This window comes from Lissotriton vulgaris, chromosome 4_1 (assembly GCF_964263255.1).
Source record: "Lissotriton vulgaris chromosome 4_1, aLisVul1.2, whole genome shotgun sequence".
Classification (NCBI taxonomy): domain Eukaryota; kingdom Metazoa; phylum Chordata; class Amphibia; order Caudata; family Salamandridae; genus Lissotriton; species Lissotriton vulgaris.
The window spans coordinates 353,681,834-353,698,534 of record NC_141691.1 but is presented as its reverse complement, the minus strand read 5'-3'; the positions used below and the strand labels follow the sequence as shown (position 1 = coordinate 353,698,534).

The window sequence follows — 16,701 nt, the reverse complement described above, 5'->3', positions numbered from 1 at the left end:
GTCGCCTCCACTTGTCTCAGCTTTGCTGGGACTGTGAATCGGGCTGTTGGATGTCTGGAAGTCCGGTTCTTGTCAGGCTCTGTGCTCGAGCTCCGGAGGGAGGCGGCGACAAAGCAAGCCGTTGATCGCTGGATGGTGCTGGCTTGTGCAGGGAGGTCACTCCTTGACCACAAGGGAGATTCTTTAGTCTTCTTCTTCAAGTAGATCGTCGAAGGTCCAGTGTTTAGTTTCAGAGTTTCAGTCAGGATTAATCTAAAGTCTTGGTACTCAGCTTCTACCTATATACCAAATCTAGGGGCTGGATTACCTGCTAGGTCCCTCCTATGGGTGGGACCAGGGAAGGGGGTGGTTACACCCCTTTCCCTTTGTCCAGTTTCGTGCCGGGGCTGGAGTGCCCCAGCACCGGTTTGAACTGGACCATGCATGGGACACCTTGTGTGCCCCAGGCAGTGTCATTTCTTTCAGCCCTCCCTGCCCCAATACACAAAAGCCTGTCTGCGGTGGTGCTAGCTCCTCCCAAGACAGGAAACCTACTGTCCAAGCCTTCCTCGCTGGAAGGACTCCCAGCAGCAGGAGGTCAGACTTGTGTCTGTGGCAGCAGCATCCATTTTGTGATGCTGAGGCTCTGGTTAACTTTAACTGGGAATAGTAGGAACAACATGTCTTCTCCCTCTAGAACGGTGGAATGCTACCCCCGTCATCAGAACTGGCGAGGGGGTAGTATTCCAAATCATATGACACCTTACTCGACATGTTTTGAGAAAGCCAAACCAGAGTTAGCATTTAACCGCGAGGTTCATAATGCACTTAAGAGTACATGGTATGGCAATATCCTAGACCAGCTATAAGGACATGGTTACGAAAGCTGCAGACAGGCTCAGCTCATGCTAGAGCACCATCTGACATAAAACCAAGCACTCTGCCTCCAGGATTGTTAAGGCCTGCCATAGGAGTGACTTATAAGTGTATTATTATTATTATGCTGTTTTGTTAAGCGCTTGATTACTACCGGAGTATCCTGGCGCGAAATGAGAAGGAAAAAACAGAAAAGGAGAAGTAAACTAGAAGGAACAACTAAAAGGCCTGAACAGATGGGTTTTTAAAGCTTTTTTAAACAGGCCAAAGTCCAGTGTAGATCTCAATAATAATGGAAGGTCATTCCAGGCAGAAGCGGCCTTCACCGCAACCGACTGCCCTCCCAGCCGGGAACGCCGGAAACGAGGGACCTGCAGCAGATGTTGAGCAGCAGAACGCAGCGGTCTGTATATGTGTCTAGATATAAGGTTAGATATAGGTATACTATTTCTAAAGCAAAGGGTGATTACACCACCTTGCCCCAGCTGAGTGATCAGCCAGTTGTCAATTTGGGTGGCCAGCCAGGGGTAGCATAATACATGCTGCAGTGCCTGGTAGGCCTTTGATGCACCTATGCCCTGGGTACCTATAGTACACTGTACAGGTTCTCATAAGGTGACCCAGTATCCAATTGGAGATGTACCTAGAGTCCATTTTAAAGAGAGAGCAGATAGCCTGGGCCCTGATTAGCAGGATCCAAGACCAACTAAATCAAAAACCAGCTAAACACTAGGCAAAAAATCTGGGGTAACCATAGTCCGGTATCCACCTTCCTACATTCTGGAACACAGAAGAGTGGGTGTTGATTTGTCTAACTTTCGGGGCCCATTCAAAAGTAAGACGCTAGAGGAGTGAGCAGTTTTATATTGATGAGAACAGTGATTGGTGCGAAATGTCAATGATGGGGAAATGGTGGAGAGGTGGCGGAAGAGGAGATGGGCATTTGAGGTATGTGAAGGGGTAGAAAATATAACTGGGGGAATTAATTGTATGTCGACCGCGTAGACCACCATTGTACCTCATTGAGAGCTTCATCAGATATGTTATGTTTTTTAACAAAATTTGTTTAAGATGTTATTTTTTTTACTTTTTACTCTATTCAATTTTTTATTTGTTTGCTATAGAAAGGAAAGGTATGTATTATGCCTTTAAAGCACTGGTTGGAATTCTGTAATAACCTGTGTTATAACGTTTGTGCCGGAAACATAGGTTCTGCGCTTGTCAGTTGGACTCCTGTCTGGCAAGAGGGAATCCTGCTCTGACAGGCTGTTAGCATTAAAGGATCTTCAACAATTTCCACGTTGTTAGCCTGGTTCCATCACAATAAAGCCCATATCTATACTGGATGTTTTTGGAGAAAAGTAATCCAGGGCCATGCTGCAGTGTTTCTGGAACTATGGTGATACGGGAAATTGCATAAGAGATAAAGGTTTTACATACTGAAGTATACCTAGAATTCTCCTGTTTTCAGTTTTTTGGTGAAGGTTTTCCATTGCTTTCCTTATATATGAAAATCTGTTTATTATTTTGTATACAGCTGCTCATCCCAATGAAACTCAACATGTGTGATTTTCTGTGTTTACAAAACATATATCTTTTATTTCGGTGTGTATTCTACATTCATATGTCATTTAATGGTGAACAATATTAGGTTACATATATATGTAGTGTCCTTTCGATTGGCAATGTGTGCAATAGACTTCTGCTAAACTCTATTAAGACTAATCTTTCTATGTTTTATGGCTATAGTAATCTGACCCATTCCGATTCTGTTTTTTCATGTGTATGGCCTCTCACGCTTCCCCACACATTCTCTCTCTCCGTGTCTGGTTTACAGAACTATTCATTGCTTCAGATTTAAAAATCAAATATTAGTGTAAAAAAAACCTAAAGCATGTGCATCAAAGAGGCCTAATTTTTCCTTAATAGTGTTACATTCATAGGCAAGCTCACTGGTGCGCACAATATGGTACTTTGTTGAACTTTTAAATCCCTGATATGCACCAAAATATGATTGGGGTCCATACATTTGTAAATAGCTAGGTCCATAATCTTTCTGTATGCTACCCAGTTGATCTCCTGAGGTATTTGCATGTATACACCAAAGTACTTCTACAATAATATAAATCGTTGTTGCTGCCAAACGGCCATGGGTCATGTGTGCCACTTTCAGCATGACATTTTAACCAACATCAAATTATTCCCTTGGACTTGTGTTTTGCTCTTAACATTGTCGGTATGGACTGAAACTCTGTGACTGGCAGCAGGCGTCAGACATGACATGGGGCCACCTGCCATTTATGAACACTGTTACTGCCTCGTGTCCAGTGTTCCATCGCACTTTCCTGTGGTACCTATGACTCCACCATGTCTTGCATGGCTAAATATGTAATGTTTAGTAGTCCTTCTGTGGATTCTGACCTGTGAATAGGGATCCTTGTGAATGTGCAATGTTGCTGATCAGTGATCAACTAATGACTTGCTAAAAGATCAAACACAAATGTAATTGCCCCAAGTTACCCACAGTGTAGAAAATAGTACCAACTCAAATGTGAAAAGCAGTTTTTTGCCAACGATTTAAACGCCAACGAAATAATCTTGGACCATTTTACCTTTCTGCTGTCAGTGGCGGTTTCCCCTTCAGTAAGAAGGTATCAACTGAAAATGGAAAAGCTTAATAGGAAGTCTGTGACCTGGTATTCGGGCAAAGTATAGTAAACGCCCTAGTTTTAAAAACCTAAGACATTTTGCCAGCCTGCACTAGACGTTCCTAGCAGTATTTAGCAGCCAATTTTCTTATGTACATTTATGACTGAGCTCATTTTCATGGTGTAGGTTTACCTTAAACTCATTCAGTTTAAACTTGAAAACACTTGCACACCAACTGCAAAACAAAGCAGTGACTATTCTGCTGCTGTCTTATGGACTTCAGAACATATTTTAGTTTTCGGTTGCTACCATCCAATGTACCTCTCTAACAGCCGAAAATAAATCTTTGTTGGATGACCACCATTGTTTAGGGTCCCTTCACACTCACGGCAGGCACTACTGCCACACATGGAAGATCCTTTTAGCCTAGAACATGCCTCATTATTGTGTCTCTTGCAGTGCTCACTGCTTATTGTGAAAAAATAAACTTTTGTTGGTTTACTCAAGAACAAGACCGAGTTTGAAGAGTGTGGCAGAGCACGTAAGAGTATGTGTGGGGAAGTGTGAGAGACCGTAAACATGAGAGAGCAACAGAATCTGAATGGGTCAGATTACTCTAGCCATAAAACAGAAAGACTAGGCTTAATAGAGTTTACCAAAAGTCTATTGCATACATTGTCAATGGGAAGGACACTCCAAATACATGTAACCTGCAATTGGTGTCTCAAGCTGAAGGAGCCAACACCTTGACCAAGTGTAGGTTGGGTTGATCAATTCTCTTTAGGTCCGTACTAATTTTCTCGTCCACTTTCATTCATAGATAAATATATCAGTCTTTAATGGAGAGCCAGATACTATTGTTTTACTTATTCCTTTTAAGTTCCGTATTGCTCCCTTTACTATTCCTCATGTACACGACGGGTGGGCGGAATTCACTTAGTTTCACTCCAGAATTCCACAGGGTTACATACAAATTCCACGAGATTCAGCAGAGTACAGCCAACAGGCAAAAATATGCAGCTCACACTGCTCGTGCCGGTAGCGGGAGGAGCACTGAAACATCGGTGCGAACTGCACTATGCATTGTATGGTTCCATGTAAGTTGATTTTGCAGCAGCTCGAGTAAAAAATCTACTAGAGCGGCAGCAAATCTACTCGAGTGGCAGCTCTCTGACACCAAATCTGGCTTGCATTGTCTGCAGCCTTGCAGGGGAATAAATCCGCTGCGCAACATGAAATTTGGCCAGAACTGTGTGTTAAAGAGTAACTCTGAGTGACCATAATTCCACCAATTCAGCAAGTGGAACTTTACATTCCACCCACCCCTAATGTATACAGGATCTTAGTTTTACAGTATGTTGATCACACCCAAAACCTCTTTATTTCAAGTTGGATTTCATGCTTGTTATATGCATCCAAAAGCTGGGTTGCTGGTGTGAACTAGTGACAGATGTAAGCAGTACTTTTAAACATCCACTGGCAAAGCCAATTGGCCTCGCCCTTGGGCCTTAATGACTTTGCCAATGGTTCTAGCAATGCTGCACAGCATCCCCAATGCCGTGCAGCATTGCCAAAGAAAACATATACAGAAAGGGCAATAACGCATCAGCAGTTGAATTTTATAGGCACATGCCTAAAAAATAGCATCAGTAAAAAAAAAATATTCACAGAGCTGGATCAGTAAATGTTTTTTTCTTTTTTCTAAGTAGCACAAGTGTTTTTTGAAAGCACAGGTTGGGGTAAGCATCACTTCGAATATAGGTGAGAAAACATCACAAAAGATATTTGGAGAAGCATCACAAAGGATGTGTGTAAGGAACTGGAGTATTATTTTAAGGGGGTGAGAACCCATTTCAAATAATCACAATCCTTGCTCAGGTGAGCTGCAAAAGTAATTTAATAAACCTAAGCCTAACCCTCTGGCCACTTGGTACAAAGCTGTCAAGCTTAACTTAGGCAATTCCTAAAGTGTTTATACATTACTGAAACAGTAATACATATGAAGATGCCCAGATCCGTTTAGAAAAATAGGTTACATTTTAATAAATATGACACCAACATGACATAAATCCAGTGTGTTGAACCAAAATGTGAGTTTATAAAGTTTGAATTAAAAATCGTGGCAAAAAGCGCAAAATGCCAACCTGCCATTATCTTGTTTCGATAGACTGGATCAAAGTCAAAAGTTAAGGCAGACCACGAGGGCTTGCTGGTTCATCAGTCAAAAGTTTACTAGTGGGTTTGGAATCTTTTATAGAGAAAAAGTGGTAGCTGGAGAGGTGTCTGCACAGCAAGCTGCATGCTGGGTCAGAGGAATGGTTTGATGACCCGGAGCTACTGTATGAAGTCTGAGTCAATCTGAGGCTGCTGGGCATTTGGGCCCTTTGAAGCAGGTGAAGGCTTTCTGTATTGCTCGGTGTGTAATCTGGTGAAGCAGTCAATTTGGTGCGGCGCGATGCTTAATCTGGTGAAGCAGTCAACTAGGTGGTGCTCAGCATCGAAACGGGTAAATCTGTCGACAAAAGTTGTCACCACTGAATCTGATGAAGCTTGCAGTTAGGCAAGGAGGTGTACACTTAGACCACAACCAAGGGGCGGTCCTTAGGGACAGTACTTGTGGATCAGCATTCACTCCCACAGAGGCCAACAGAGGGGACCAGGTCAGATCCAGTTGGGAATGGTCAGCTGGAAAGCAGGAAAAGGCCTCTGGAAGCTTGTTGTGTTTGTGTAGCTTAAACAAGGTCAGCCAACTGACCTGTCGTCTTTTCTGTGGACCTGGGTTCAAGGCAAGTAGGTCCAGTCTTTCTTCAATATTCAGACCGGAGGAAAGTGCTTCTGATTCTTCACAGGCCCAGGAATATCCTGAAGAGAGGTCTGTAAAGTCCACTTTCTTTATACCCAGTGCCATCCCGTGGGTGGAGGGCAAGCCTGTCCATCCCTGAACCAGTTTTGGTCAGACCTCCCCTCCTACTGGGTTTGGTGCCAGCCTGAATAGAGCAATCGAAGGTAGGCTGGTCTAGGTGTGAGCTTCCTCTGTCAGTAACAAGGTAGCCATCCCTTGAAGCTGAGGAAGAGGCTTGGCACAGCCCCCAGACCATTCTTTCAAGGGAGTTGTCCCTCTCCCCTCCAAAATCCTTTATCCACTGTCTGGGAGCCATACACCTCATCGCAGGGGAGCCATCATGGACAGGTGACAGATGGACACTGGCAGGAAAGCAGCCTTTTGATTTCATACAGGAAAATGAAAACTTTCTAAAAGTGTAATTTCCAAAATAGTAATCTAAAATCCGACTTGACCATTAAGTTAAATTTCTATTTAAAATTAGTCCTTTGAGACATTGTTCTAGCTACTCCCAAACTGGATATTCACATATTAAATGTAATAATGTAAACCAGTATGGGAGGGCCAGCCTTGCCACAGTGAAACACGACTTTGGATATTTTTCACTGAAAGGGCATGTAAACATTAAATATACAGCGTGCTCTATTAGCATGTAGGGCTTACCTTAAGGGTAGCTTATAGGTATTAACAAGCATTGCCATAGCCAATAGGTCTCGCTTTTGGGACCTTATAAGTATTTAGTTATGCAGCACAATATCCTTGGTACAACAACATTAACTATTGCATGGTAAACACTTATAAGGTCCCAAAGGCGAGACCTGTTGGCTATGCCAATGCTATATTCTTTTTTTTTGTTGTTTTTTTTTTGTTTCGAGTAGAGCATGTTAACCAGGTCTAAGAATATTGCAAATGAATGCTAACGTTAGCCCATCAGTAGTAAGACGCTTGCATTTTAAAAATTATATCTGCAGTCTAACCTACTAGGATGTTAAAACCGTGATTACAGACCAAGAGAGGAAAAAAAAGACAACATTTGGGAGCTAAGTTTTGTATTACTAGCAACAAAGTTATGTACTGTTCCTACACCGAGGAAAGACTAAATTTATGATCATTAAAATCAGAGGATATCTGTGTACAACACCAAAGTAAGCTTCAGAGAAGGAAAAATAGGTCAGCAGAGACCAGCATCAACTCTCACGATTACACCACTGCTTATTGCGAGTGTTCGGGGTGTGTCATAACACTGAAACATTAGCATTGAGCTCGACGGTCAGACATCTAAACATTACAAACCGGAAGCAAACCAGTCCACGTGGTAGCTTGTGCAAACAATACCCAGGCCCTGCACAGGCAGTGTAAGATTACTCTGTTTTAATTGTTTTGAAAAACTTAATACTGTGCTAAAGGGAAGCCCTAAGCCTCAACAAATATCACAATGACGTATTCATGGACTTCGTGCATAAAGAACCCTTCCAACCAAACAGCCTGTCCTTCCCATTGCAAAATTAATACTATTAGGGTGATCGCCTCACTCCAGGTCGTTATAGACACGACCGATATCCAGTCCTGAACTTCCCTTTTACAAATCACTGATTTCGGGGATGTTAATCTAATTTGGTATATAAAAGCAAAGCAAGCCTACAACATCCAGTATGTTCTTTTGTGTCATGCGAAAGTCCAGGACAGGAAACACTTGCGTAGAGACCTGGAGGAAAATGTTCACCCTACATGCTATTTTGTAAGCGTCTGAAATAAAAAAATATATAATTCGGCAGTAACGAGAGAAAATGCTTATGCAAACTTTGGCAAATACTAAAGGGTGGCTGTCACCTAGTAGTTAAAGCACGAAAAAAAGAAGGGTGGTTGGTTGGGGCCGCACAGAGGCAGCAGCTATTTCTGTACAAGGACGCTAATCCAATGCAAGAATGGAGCCAGCAGGAGGCTCGCACAGCGTCAGCACACAGAATGGGATCCCAAGGCTGACTAGGCCTGACTTGGCGCGCACCGATAGGGCGAGCTGGCAGGGCCCAGGCGGTAGACTTTCGTTGGCGCAAGGCCTATAATTACCAGGACCTGGCACGCCTTGAGGAAACTCCACAAAGTGTGAGGATACATAAAGATTACTATCGCCGGAAAGCAAACCAACGCAGAATGGCACTGCAACAGCCGACACAGGCAGATGACACCCACTATTAAAAGCCAGAGGAGCCGTGGTGGCGGCACTAAATTAGAGGGAAGAGATGCACTGGCGTGGGGTGGTGGGAACGAGGTGGATGTAATGCAATGATGCGATTTAGCAAAGGGCGTAAGCACCAACGTGATCGAGAAAAATAACAGGCAGTGCAAGCATGATTACACATGCATTAAGGGGCTACAGCTAACAGCAGGCACAAATCTATTGATGTGTAGATAACAGATAATTCATTTCAGTTCGGGAAAAACGATAATCTCAAAAGGCATTGTTCCAACGCAAAACAAGGAAGCAAAAGTAATCTCTTGACGACTATACCAACTGTAAAGACACATCCAAAGTCACCATGAAGCAGTGCAAATAAACTTAAAAGGAAGTAGTCTGAAGTACGGTGTGTTAATGTAATTTACAACTTATCCAGCCCCCGCACTAACGAGTAATTTATCCCTTTAAGGTAACCTAAACACTTCAGGAAACAAGCATTGGCCGCGAAAGTGAAAGTGATCGCAATGCATTTATGTCCCGTTGCAGAGGAAAGACAGATGGTGGCTGCGCGCACGCGTAACCGCAAGCTTGAGGCCAGAAAAGGCCTGTGGTAGCACTTTCAAAACCCACTTACTAAATGTATCGCAGAGCAGGGCATGCGCTGGCTCAGGCGAGACCTAAAAGGGAGGGTTTAGGCTTGGGAAAAGTTTGTTTTGTCAGGTCAGAATGGCACTTTAAAACTGCACACCCAGGCTGCAAGGGCATGCCTAGCGAAATGCTTTGCAGTACTACTTTAGTTGGTGGCACATTGAGCGCTGCAACACACTAGTAGCATTTAATTTTCAAGCCCTGGGTACATATGTTAGGGAGTAAATTAAATGTGCCCATCAAAGATATGCCAGTTTTACCATTTTTATCAAGGAGAACACAACCACTTTAATACTAGTATGCAGCGGTAAGGTGCCAAGAGTTCTACAACCAGCAACAATAGGGTTCAATACAAAGGCACCAAATTCCTGGGAGACTGCAGGAAGGGCACATTTCCTAAGTGTGGCTGGGGATAACAACATGGAGCGGCATCACTATGGTAAACCAAACCAAAAGAAATGTTGAGACCGGTTGGACTGGTAAAAACTATATTAGATATTGGTAGCTTTATTTATTTATTTATTTATTGTATTTAGTCTATTTGGTAGCTTTATTTATTTATTGTATTTAGTCTATAGTCTCCAAACCCGCGTGCATCTCCTGGACTATCATGCTGCTCTGTACTTCTGTATCATTTGTACTCTCAGCTGCAAATCATCTGCAGGGACAAGAGTGAGCAGTATTGCACACTTAAGTGAAGAGAAATGGATATTCGAAGTAGAATGTTTCATACCCTCTCACCCTTAATCGAATACACAGGACACAGAAGCAACAATGCTGGGGAGAGGAGAGGAGTTGGCATAACGGCTAGGGCGGTCGACCTCGAATCTGGTGAACTGGGTTTGAGTCTCTGCAATGACGCTGAACATCCTGTGATTCTGGGCAAATCACTTAATCTCCCCGTGCCTAACAAAAATTAATTTGTCCTCATGTAAAGCAACTGGTGCTGTTTAAAGTGCTCTGATACCGGATACCTTCGGTCAAGTTTGCACTATAAAAAAAAAAAGTAACCTGTTTAATGTTGAGGAGGAACTGGAAACACACCAGGCATCTGCTTCTAGACCCTTTTTATCGCTGCACGAAAGTAGGATGGGATTTCCAACAATCAAGGAATTTTTTACCAAAGGCTGTTTATTGAAGCGATATGCACATTCTTTGCTCTTACACAAAATCGTGAATATTGACCCATTCGGTTAAACCTTGCAAATACAAACCATACCCCATTTGGACATTTTTGAAATAACCGTAGTTTGGCCCAACACTAGATGTACTTGTCCACAGGGCACAGTTCCCTCAATGTGATCACCACATCACCACTGATCCGTGATACGCATTCTTGCTGTAAACCGGGTCCTTTCTCCATTTGAAGAGGTGATCAGTTCCATCTTGTCACAAGGGTTGAATGCTATGAATTACACCGAATGGCTGAACATATTGAATATTGAAAATAACGCCATTCTGCATGAAACACAATCTGGCTTTAGATCGGGGTTCAGTACCGAGACCGCCCTCATTGAGGTGGCAGTCAATTAGATGGTCTTTAGATTCAGGGGCATCAGCAATGCTGGTGCTCCTGGATCTATCTGCTGCTTTCGATACTGTCGTCCATGTCAGACTCTTACAGAGATTGGAGGATGTTGGCCTGAAAGACAATGCGTTGGCCTGGCTACACTCTTACTTCAGCGACCGCTCCCAGAAAGTTGCTTTAGGTCCTTTCTCCTCTAAACCCAAACACCTTTGGTGTGGGGTTCCCCAGGGATCAGCGCTTAGTCCCTTAATTTTTAATATTTACGTGGCTCCACTTTTCACGCTGATTGCCAAATGGGGTGTCAAAGCGATCTCATACGCAGACGACACTCAGTTGGTCTTTCCTTATTCAGAATTGTCGGTGAAAGCATTTAGCAATTTTAAAGGATGCCTTCGCGACATTGCTATATGGATGAACACCAATAAAGTAAAATTGAACGCAGGAAAGACTGGGGTGGTTTTCTTTAGAAAGGGCCTGCGGCCCTCGCCTGATTTGTGGTGGCCGTCTGAAATGGGACCTCCGCCTCTCCCCAGTAGTAGTGCAAAACATCTGGGGGTGAGATGGGATGACAGCCTATCCTTTTCTGCTCCTATTCAGCAGGTATCAGCAGGGTGCCTAAACAAACTTCGAAAATGTCTTGATCTGCTGCCGGAAGACTGCCGCAAAGTTGTAGTCCATGCGACTGTTACATCGAGGCTGGACTACGCTAACAGCCTCTATCTTGGCCTGCCAAAGTATTTGATCCAGCGTTTACAATCCGTGCAGAATGCAGCTGCAAGGCTTATTAAACATATCCCTTCAGACACCATGTCTCTCCACATCTGCGTGCCCTGCACTGGCTGCCAGTGGCCAGCAGGATCGAATTTAAGGCTGTGACCCTGGCTTTTAGGGCACTACAGGGTAACTGCCCTAACTACCTTAAATTGAGACTTCTCCCATACCAGCAGGCGAGGTCTCTTCGCTCAAATACACTGAATCAGTTACATGCTCCCCAATCCCTGAAGGCTCGGCTTGGGGGTAGGACCTTCTCCGTTGGGATGGTAAAACTGTGGAATGATTTGCCGTTCTCTATTCGGTCTGCAACTTCAGAGATCTGTTTCAGGAAGCAACTAAATACATGGTTTTTGACTCAAAAAACTTAAACCACTCTATTTCCTTTTACATCTAGCTGCTCACTTAGCGCCGGGACACCTCCGTGTGAGGTAGCTGTTTGCGCTTTAGAAATATCAGTATTATTGTTATTATGGCTCAATGGATTCAGATGCAGCGCAGAACCAAACGAGTGCGTGAGAGACCACAGGGGCAAGCACATTAGAAAGCGGGAGCGGATGAGAAACACAAGGGCAAGACAAAGCAACATAGGACGAGGGGAGAGCCGGAAAGAAACAATGAGGAGGAAGCAACAGGTGGGGGCAAGAAGCAACGAGAGGGAGAAATCGGAGATGGGAGTATTAGGGGGAAAGCACATCGCTAGCGAGCGTTGCAGAGGGAGATGCACACACATGGGAGACCTTAGATAAACAAGCACACCCTTGTAGAGTGTTTAAACACAAAAAAATTAGCACTTAAAAACGGAGCAGTGGAAGGACACGAGTAATAGGTCCATGCTCCAGGAAAGGCCCCAACACAACAAGAGGAAGGAAAGCCCACATGTATGACTAATTAGAAGCAAGCAAATGAGAACAATGAAGCCAGCCAACTGTAATGGGTGGGCTCTCAGCCCACTGTAAATTAACAGACAAGTGCATTTGCTGTCTGGGGTGAGACCTATAAATGAAGTAATCGAAAGCAGAGATTGAGCTCACCATTACAAACTCAGCTGAGCTGGTGGGATTCCAACATGGAATATTACCCTAACGTAACACTGTGCAAAGTGGGAAACTTGACTGGGTATATGCTTAATTTGGAGCTATGGCTGTCAGCTGCTTCTTTCAACAAGCGCTAAGGCTACAATGAGGGCAAAATTATAATTCCAGCAGCAAAGATTTGCCAACGTGACACCATTGCAGGACATCACCTGTGGGTGAAATGTCCCAAGAAAATTTCTCTTCAGAAAATGTATTTTTGCTCGACATGTCTCAGGCAAAGCAGGCTTTTCGTTTTGCACAATTTTTCAACCATTTTCTAGCTTGTCAAACATTTTGAAAAACGAGGTTATCTTTGTTAGCATTCATCTTTGACACCCCTATCTGTATTCAGATTAAAAGCCACCCAGCTGTGATGCACAATAAAGACTTTGAAGAGGTGGACTGCTCCTCAGCTCCTGGGGTGATTCTATTAAATCAAATGTCATTGCTGGTTCACTGTCAGATCCACGTTATGCGTAGTTTAGACAGTTGTGCAAATAATGTTCTCAAGTCCACAATCCTTCTGCAGGTGACAGAGTTAGAAAACATTAGAATGAGCGAAAGGGACACACCCAGGAGAACCAGTGTTGCAGGTTAGAACCCCAAACAACACATCTACAGTCTCGAGATCGTTCTTCACTTGTGAAGATGTAAGGAGAGTAAAAAAAGGGGTCAGCTTCCCCTTTCACATTAAAGTCCCTTTCGTAACCCCAGTGACCGATCTGGGTTGAATCCATAATCATTCTTTAGGTCACTTCGCCACCTCCGTTCAGACCCAGCTATATGCTAATCGGTCTTGACCCTGTGCTTCATGGGAACAGTCCAGCCCAAACTGCCAAGCCAGGTCTTCCCTGAATCGGAAACCAGCATCCTGGGACCGGTTTCTGGGTAACACCCTTCATCAGCCAGGCTTGCGTGTATCCAGTGGCAAACTGAGCAAGAGACCTACGTCTGGGCATATCCTGTAAACTTAGAACGAACAAATCAAACACAAGGAGATGATGGACGGAGCGTTGAAACATTGCAGACACTCACCCCCAGTCCCAGATCTGGGACGGGTATGCCCAGACGTGGGTCCCATGTTCTCCATGCCTCTGGAGTCAAGCTATCCTGGCTGATGAGGGCTGAAAGCCCGAAACCGGTCCTAGGATGCTTGTTTCCAGTCAAGGGAGGACCTGGCCTGGCTGTTCAGGCTGGACTGTTCCCATTGGGTGCAGGGTCAAGACTGATTTGCATATGGCTGGGTCCAAACTGGAATGGCTTGGTAAGCAAACAAAAAACGATGGATTTAGGCCCAGATCTCTGTACTGGGGTGAATGTATGACATTGTTCTGCATTCTGTCCATCAATTTTATTTTTGCATTTGTACCTAATTATGACTGCAAAGGATGGTGGGTGTTTTTGTGACAAATAGGTAATTGAAACACTGCCAACGGAAGTGTTACCTTCCATTTAGGGTGGTGTAAGACCGGAGTGTCTTCAGATAAACATAACATTAGGTACATCTGGGGCCTACAGAAGACTCGTTACTTGTTTGTTTTCCATTTGAAATCATTGTGATGTTCTAGACCTCAATTTAAAACTGCTAATCAACTTCCCTTCCCCCCGCACTTCATCGCTCACCACCACCACTGCCCACTAATAATAAGCTATATTTGTAATAAGTAGGGTATTCTGGTGTTTTAAACTGTATTGGATTTCTTCTTCTTCTTTTGATCATTGTTATTCCTCTTTCCAAGCACATCTGTTGCATTGCAGCGTGTTGTAATGCAGGCTCTGCGTTGCACATACATCCTATGGTTTAACATCTTTTCTGTGATGACTTGAAATCGGCAAGTTCTGAAGCATTGCATTAAAGCTGTTTTCGATGTTTGCAGGACTCCAGAGCCTATTTTCATCTTCTGAACCAGATTGCACCAAAAGGTCAGAAAGAAGGTCAAGAAAAGATAGACATAAACATGTCTGGTTTCAGTGTAAGTATAGTGTGTTATTGTAGTAAAATGTTGTAGTACATTGATGGTGAATTTATCAGAGGCTTGGGGAAATTCTGCCAGTGCATAAGAGTCGGCTGATGATCACCATTCTTTGGCTATCTGCAATTGTGTACCACTCATCACCCCTGCTGTCACAGGCCAATTTAATGGCATTTATTTTTTGCAAACGCATAGCCTCGGTTTCTCACTACCTGTGTTCAAAATGTTAATTGCGTGAATGCATGAATTTGTTACACAAACATTAATTGATTGGTCTTTCTGATTTACTTCTAAATTTTCATTTCACGTTTGTGGATACCACTGATTGCATGCTGCCTGCGCATCCTTTGCGCTCTAATCCAAAGGCTTCTCCAATGAAACGAACATTGGTTGTTATAGGTCAAAGTACTTTTTTTTAAACTAGATTGATTGCCAATAAAGTTTAAGTTGATGGAAATTGATTTTGTCCTCGTGAAAAATTAGGCTTACTGTTTAAATTGTAAGAATAAATAAAACATAGTCCACCAAGGAAAGGCTATCAAATCACTGAATTAAATGGTGCAAATAATACTAAACGTTTTTTGGAAACTGAATCATAGCCCGAGTTCTCAACGTTGAAATGAAGCCTAAAAATTAACATTGGGAATTATCTTTCAGCATATTCCTATCTACTGCAAAACAGAGGATTATGCTTGGTTCTCCAGCTTTCTCACTGTGAATGCACGACAGTTTCTTCCTTCTCTCCCAAACCCTGTTAATTTATTTGTTGACATTGTCTCCCTACGACTTGTGGCATATGGGTCTCTGTTAGCCATATTGTTAAACCGTTGTCCCAAAATATTCCTTTGCTTTAACATCTTTTCATCATACATATTCCCTTCAGAGATGTGTTCATTTGTCTTGGTCGGAATCCTAAACGTCACAAGATTCTTGGCATTGCTTCCAGAGTAGTAGTTCTGGTTTAAACCAGTGTTTTCAGTTCTCAGGAGTCCCAGTTGTGATATTCTCTCCATCAGTTGTATGCCACAGGGTAACATTCCTGATATGTCCAGGCATAATTTCTTGTAATGTTGAACACTTTCTAGTTTTGTTTTCTGTTCAACTTACATCAGTGTTGTAAGAAATGTTAGCCCCACTTGCAACAGTTCTCCTGTACAGCTTGCCTACAGTCCTCTTCCCTCTGTTGGTATTCCTGCTGCCCTCTGTTTGTGTCAACTCTGACGGTTTCTCGCGCTGTTTTGCAGTTTCTGGTAGTTTTGATACCATCCGTTTTGTCTTTCCTGCTCGTTCTTCTGCATTCCGCTCTGTTTTACCTTTTTCTGCTAGTTTTTCTGCCCTCATTTTTGCCTTTACTGCTAATTTTCTTCCTTTCCTGCTTGTTTTTCTGCTCTGTCCTGCCTTTTCTGCTAGTTTTTCTGTCCTCTCTTTTCCCGTTTCTGCTAGTTTCTTTCCTCCTCCCGCTGTTTCCCTTCCTCCACCACCCAGTGCACGCCCTCCCCAGGACCTACTGGAGGCTGCCGAAAGACAACATTTAGCAGGTCTTCATGCCCTTCCCCCAGCGACAGTTCTCCTGTCCAACTTGCCCGCAGTCTGCTACCCTTTGCTGCTTGTTTACCTGCTGCCCTATGTTTGTGATCCCCTCAGCTAATTTCTTGCTCTATTTTGCCTTGCTGCTCGTTTTTCTGCCCCTTGTTTTGCCTTGCCTGCTCGTTTTTTCTGTTGTTTTGCCTTTTTTGCTTGCCTTCTGCTCTCTTTTGCCATCTGTCCTCTGTTTTACCTTTCTGCTCGTTTTTTTGCCCTCTGTTTTGCCTTATTCAGCTTGTTTTTCTGCCCTCTTTTCCTTTGTCTGCTTGTTTTTCTTCCCTCTTCTGCTCTGGTTAGCCTTTTCTGCCTGTTGTTCTGCCCTCTGTTTTGCCTTTTCTGCTATCGCATTTGTCTGCTCGTTTCTTCCCTCTTCCTGTTTCCCAAGACCTGGCTTTTTGATGGAGAACTCGCACCCCAGCGCCCAGATACCCTTAGGGGTGACGGTGCTTGCTGTATGAATTCTTATTGATTAGGTTTGAGGAGATGGTGTGTTGCTTTATTTTGACCTAGCAAGTCTCCTATGTTTTCCTTTCCATTGCGGTTTTGCCTCCGATTATGGGCACTTCCTCTTGTGAGACTAACCGATGACCAGGAGAGAC

General features: G+C 43.6%; 1 protein-coding gene across 1 annotated transcript in view; it reads left to right on the top strand.

Annotated features, from left to right (window-relative positions):
* Window positions 1–16,701, top strand: part of PLS3 (plastin 3) — a 105,204-nt gene that overhangs the window by 32,567 nt on the left and 55,936 nt on the right. Inside the window, exon 3 of the mRNA XM_086967234.1 lies at window positions 14,423–14,518. Coding sequence (XP_086823360.1) covers window positions 14,423–14,518 — 96 coding nt within the window. The remainder of the gene's footprint in view (window positions 1–14,422; window positions 14,519–16,701) is intronic.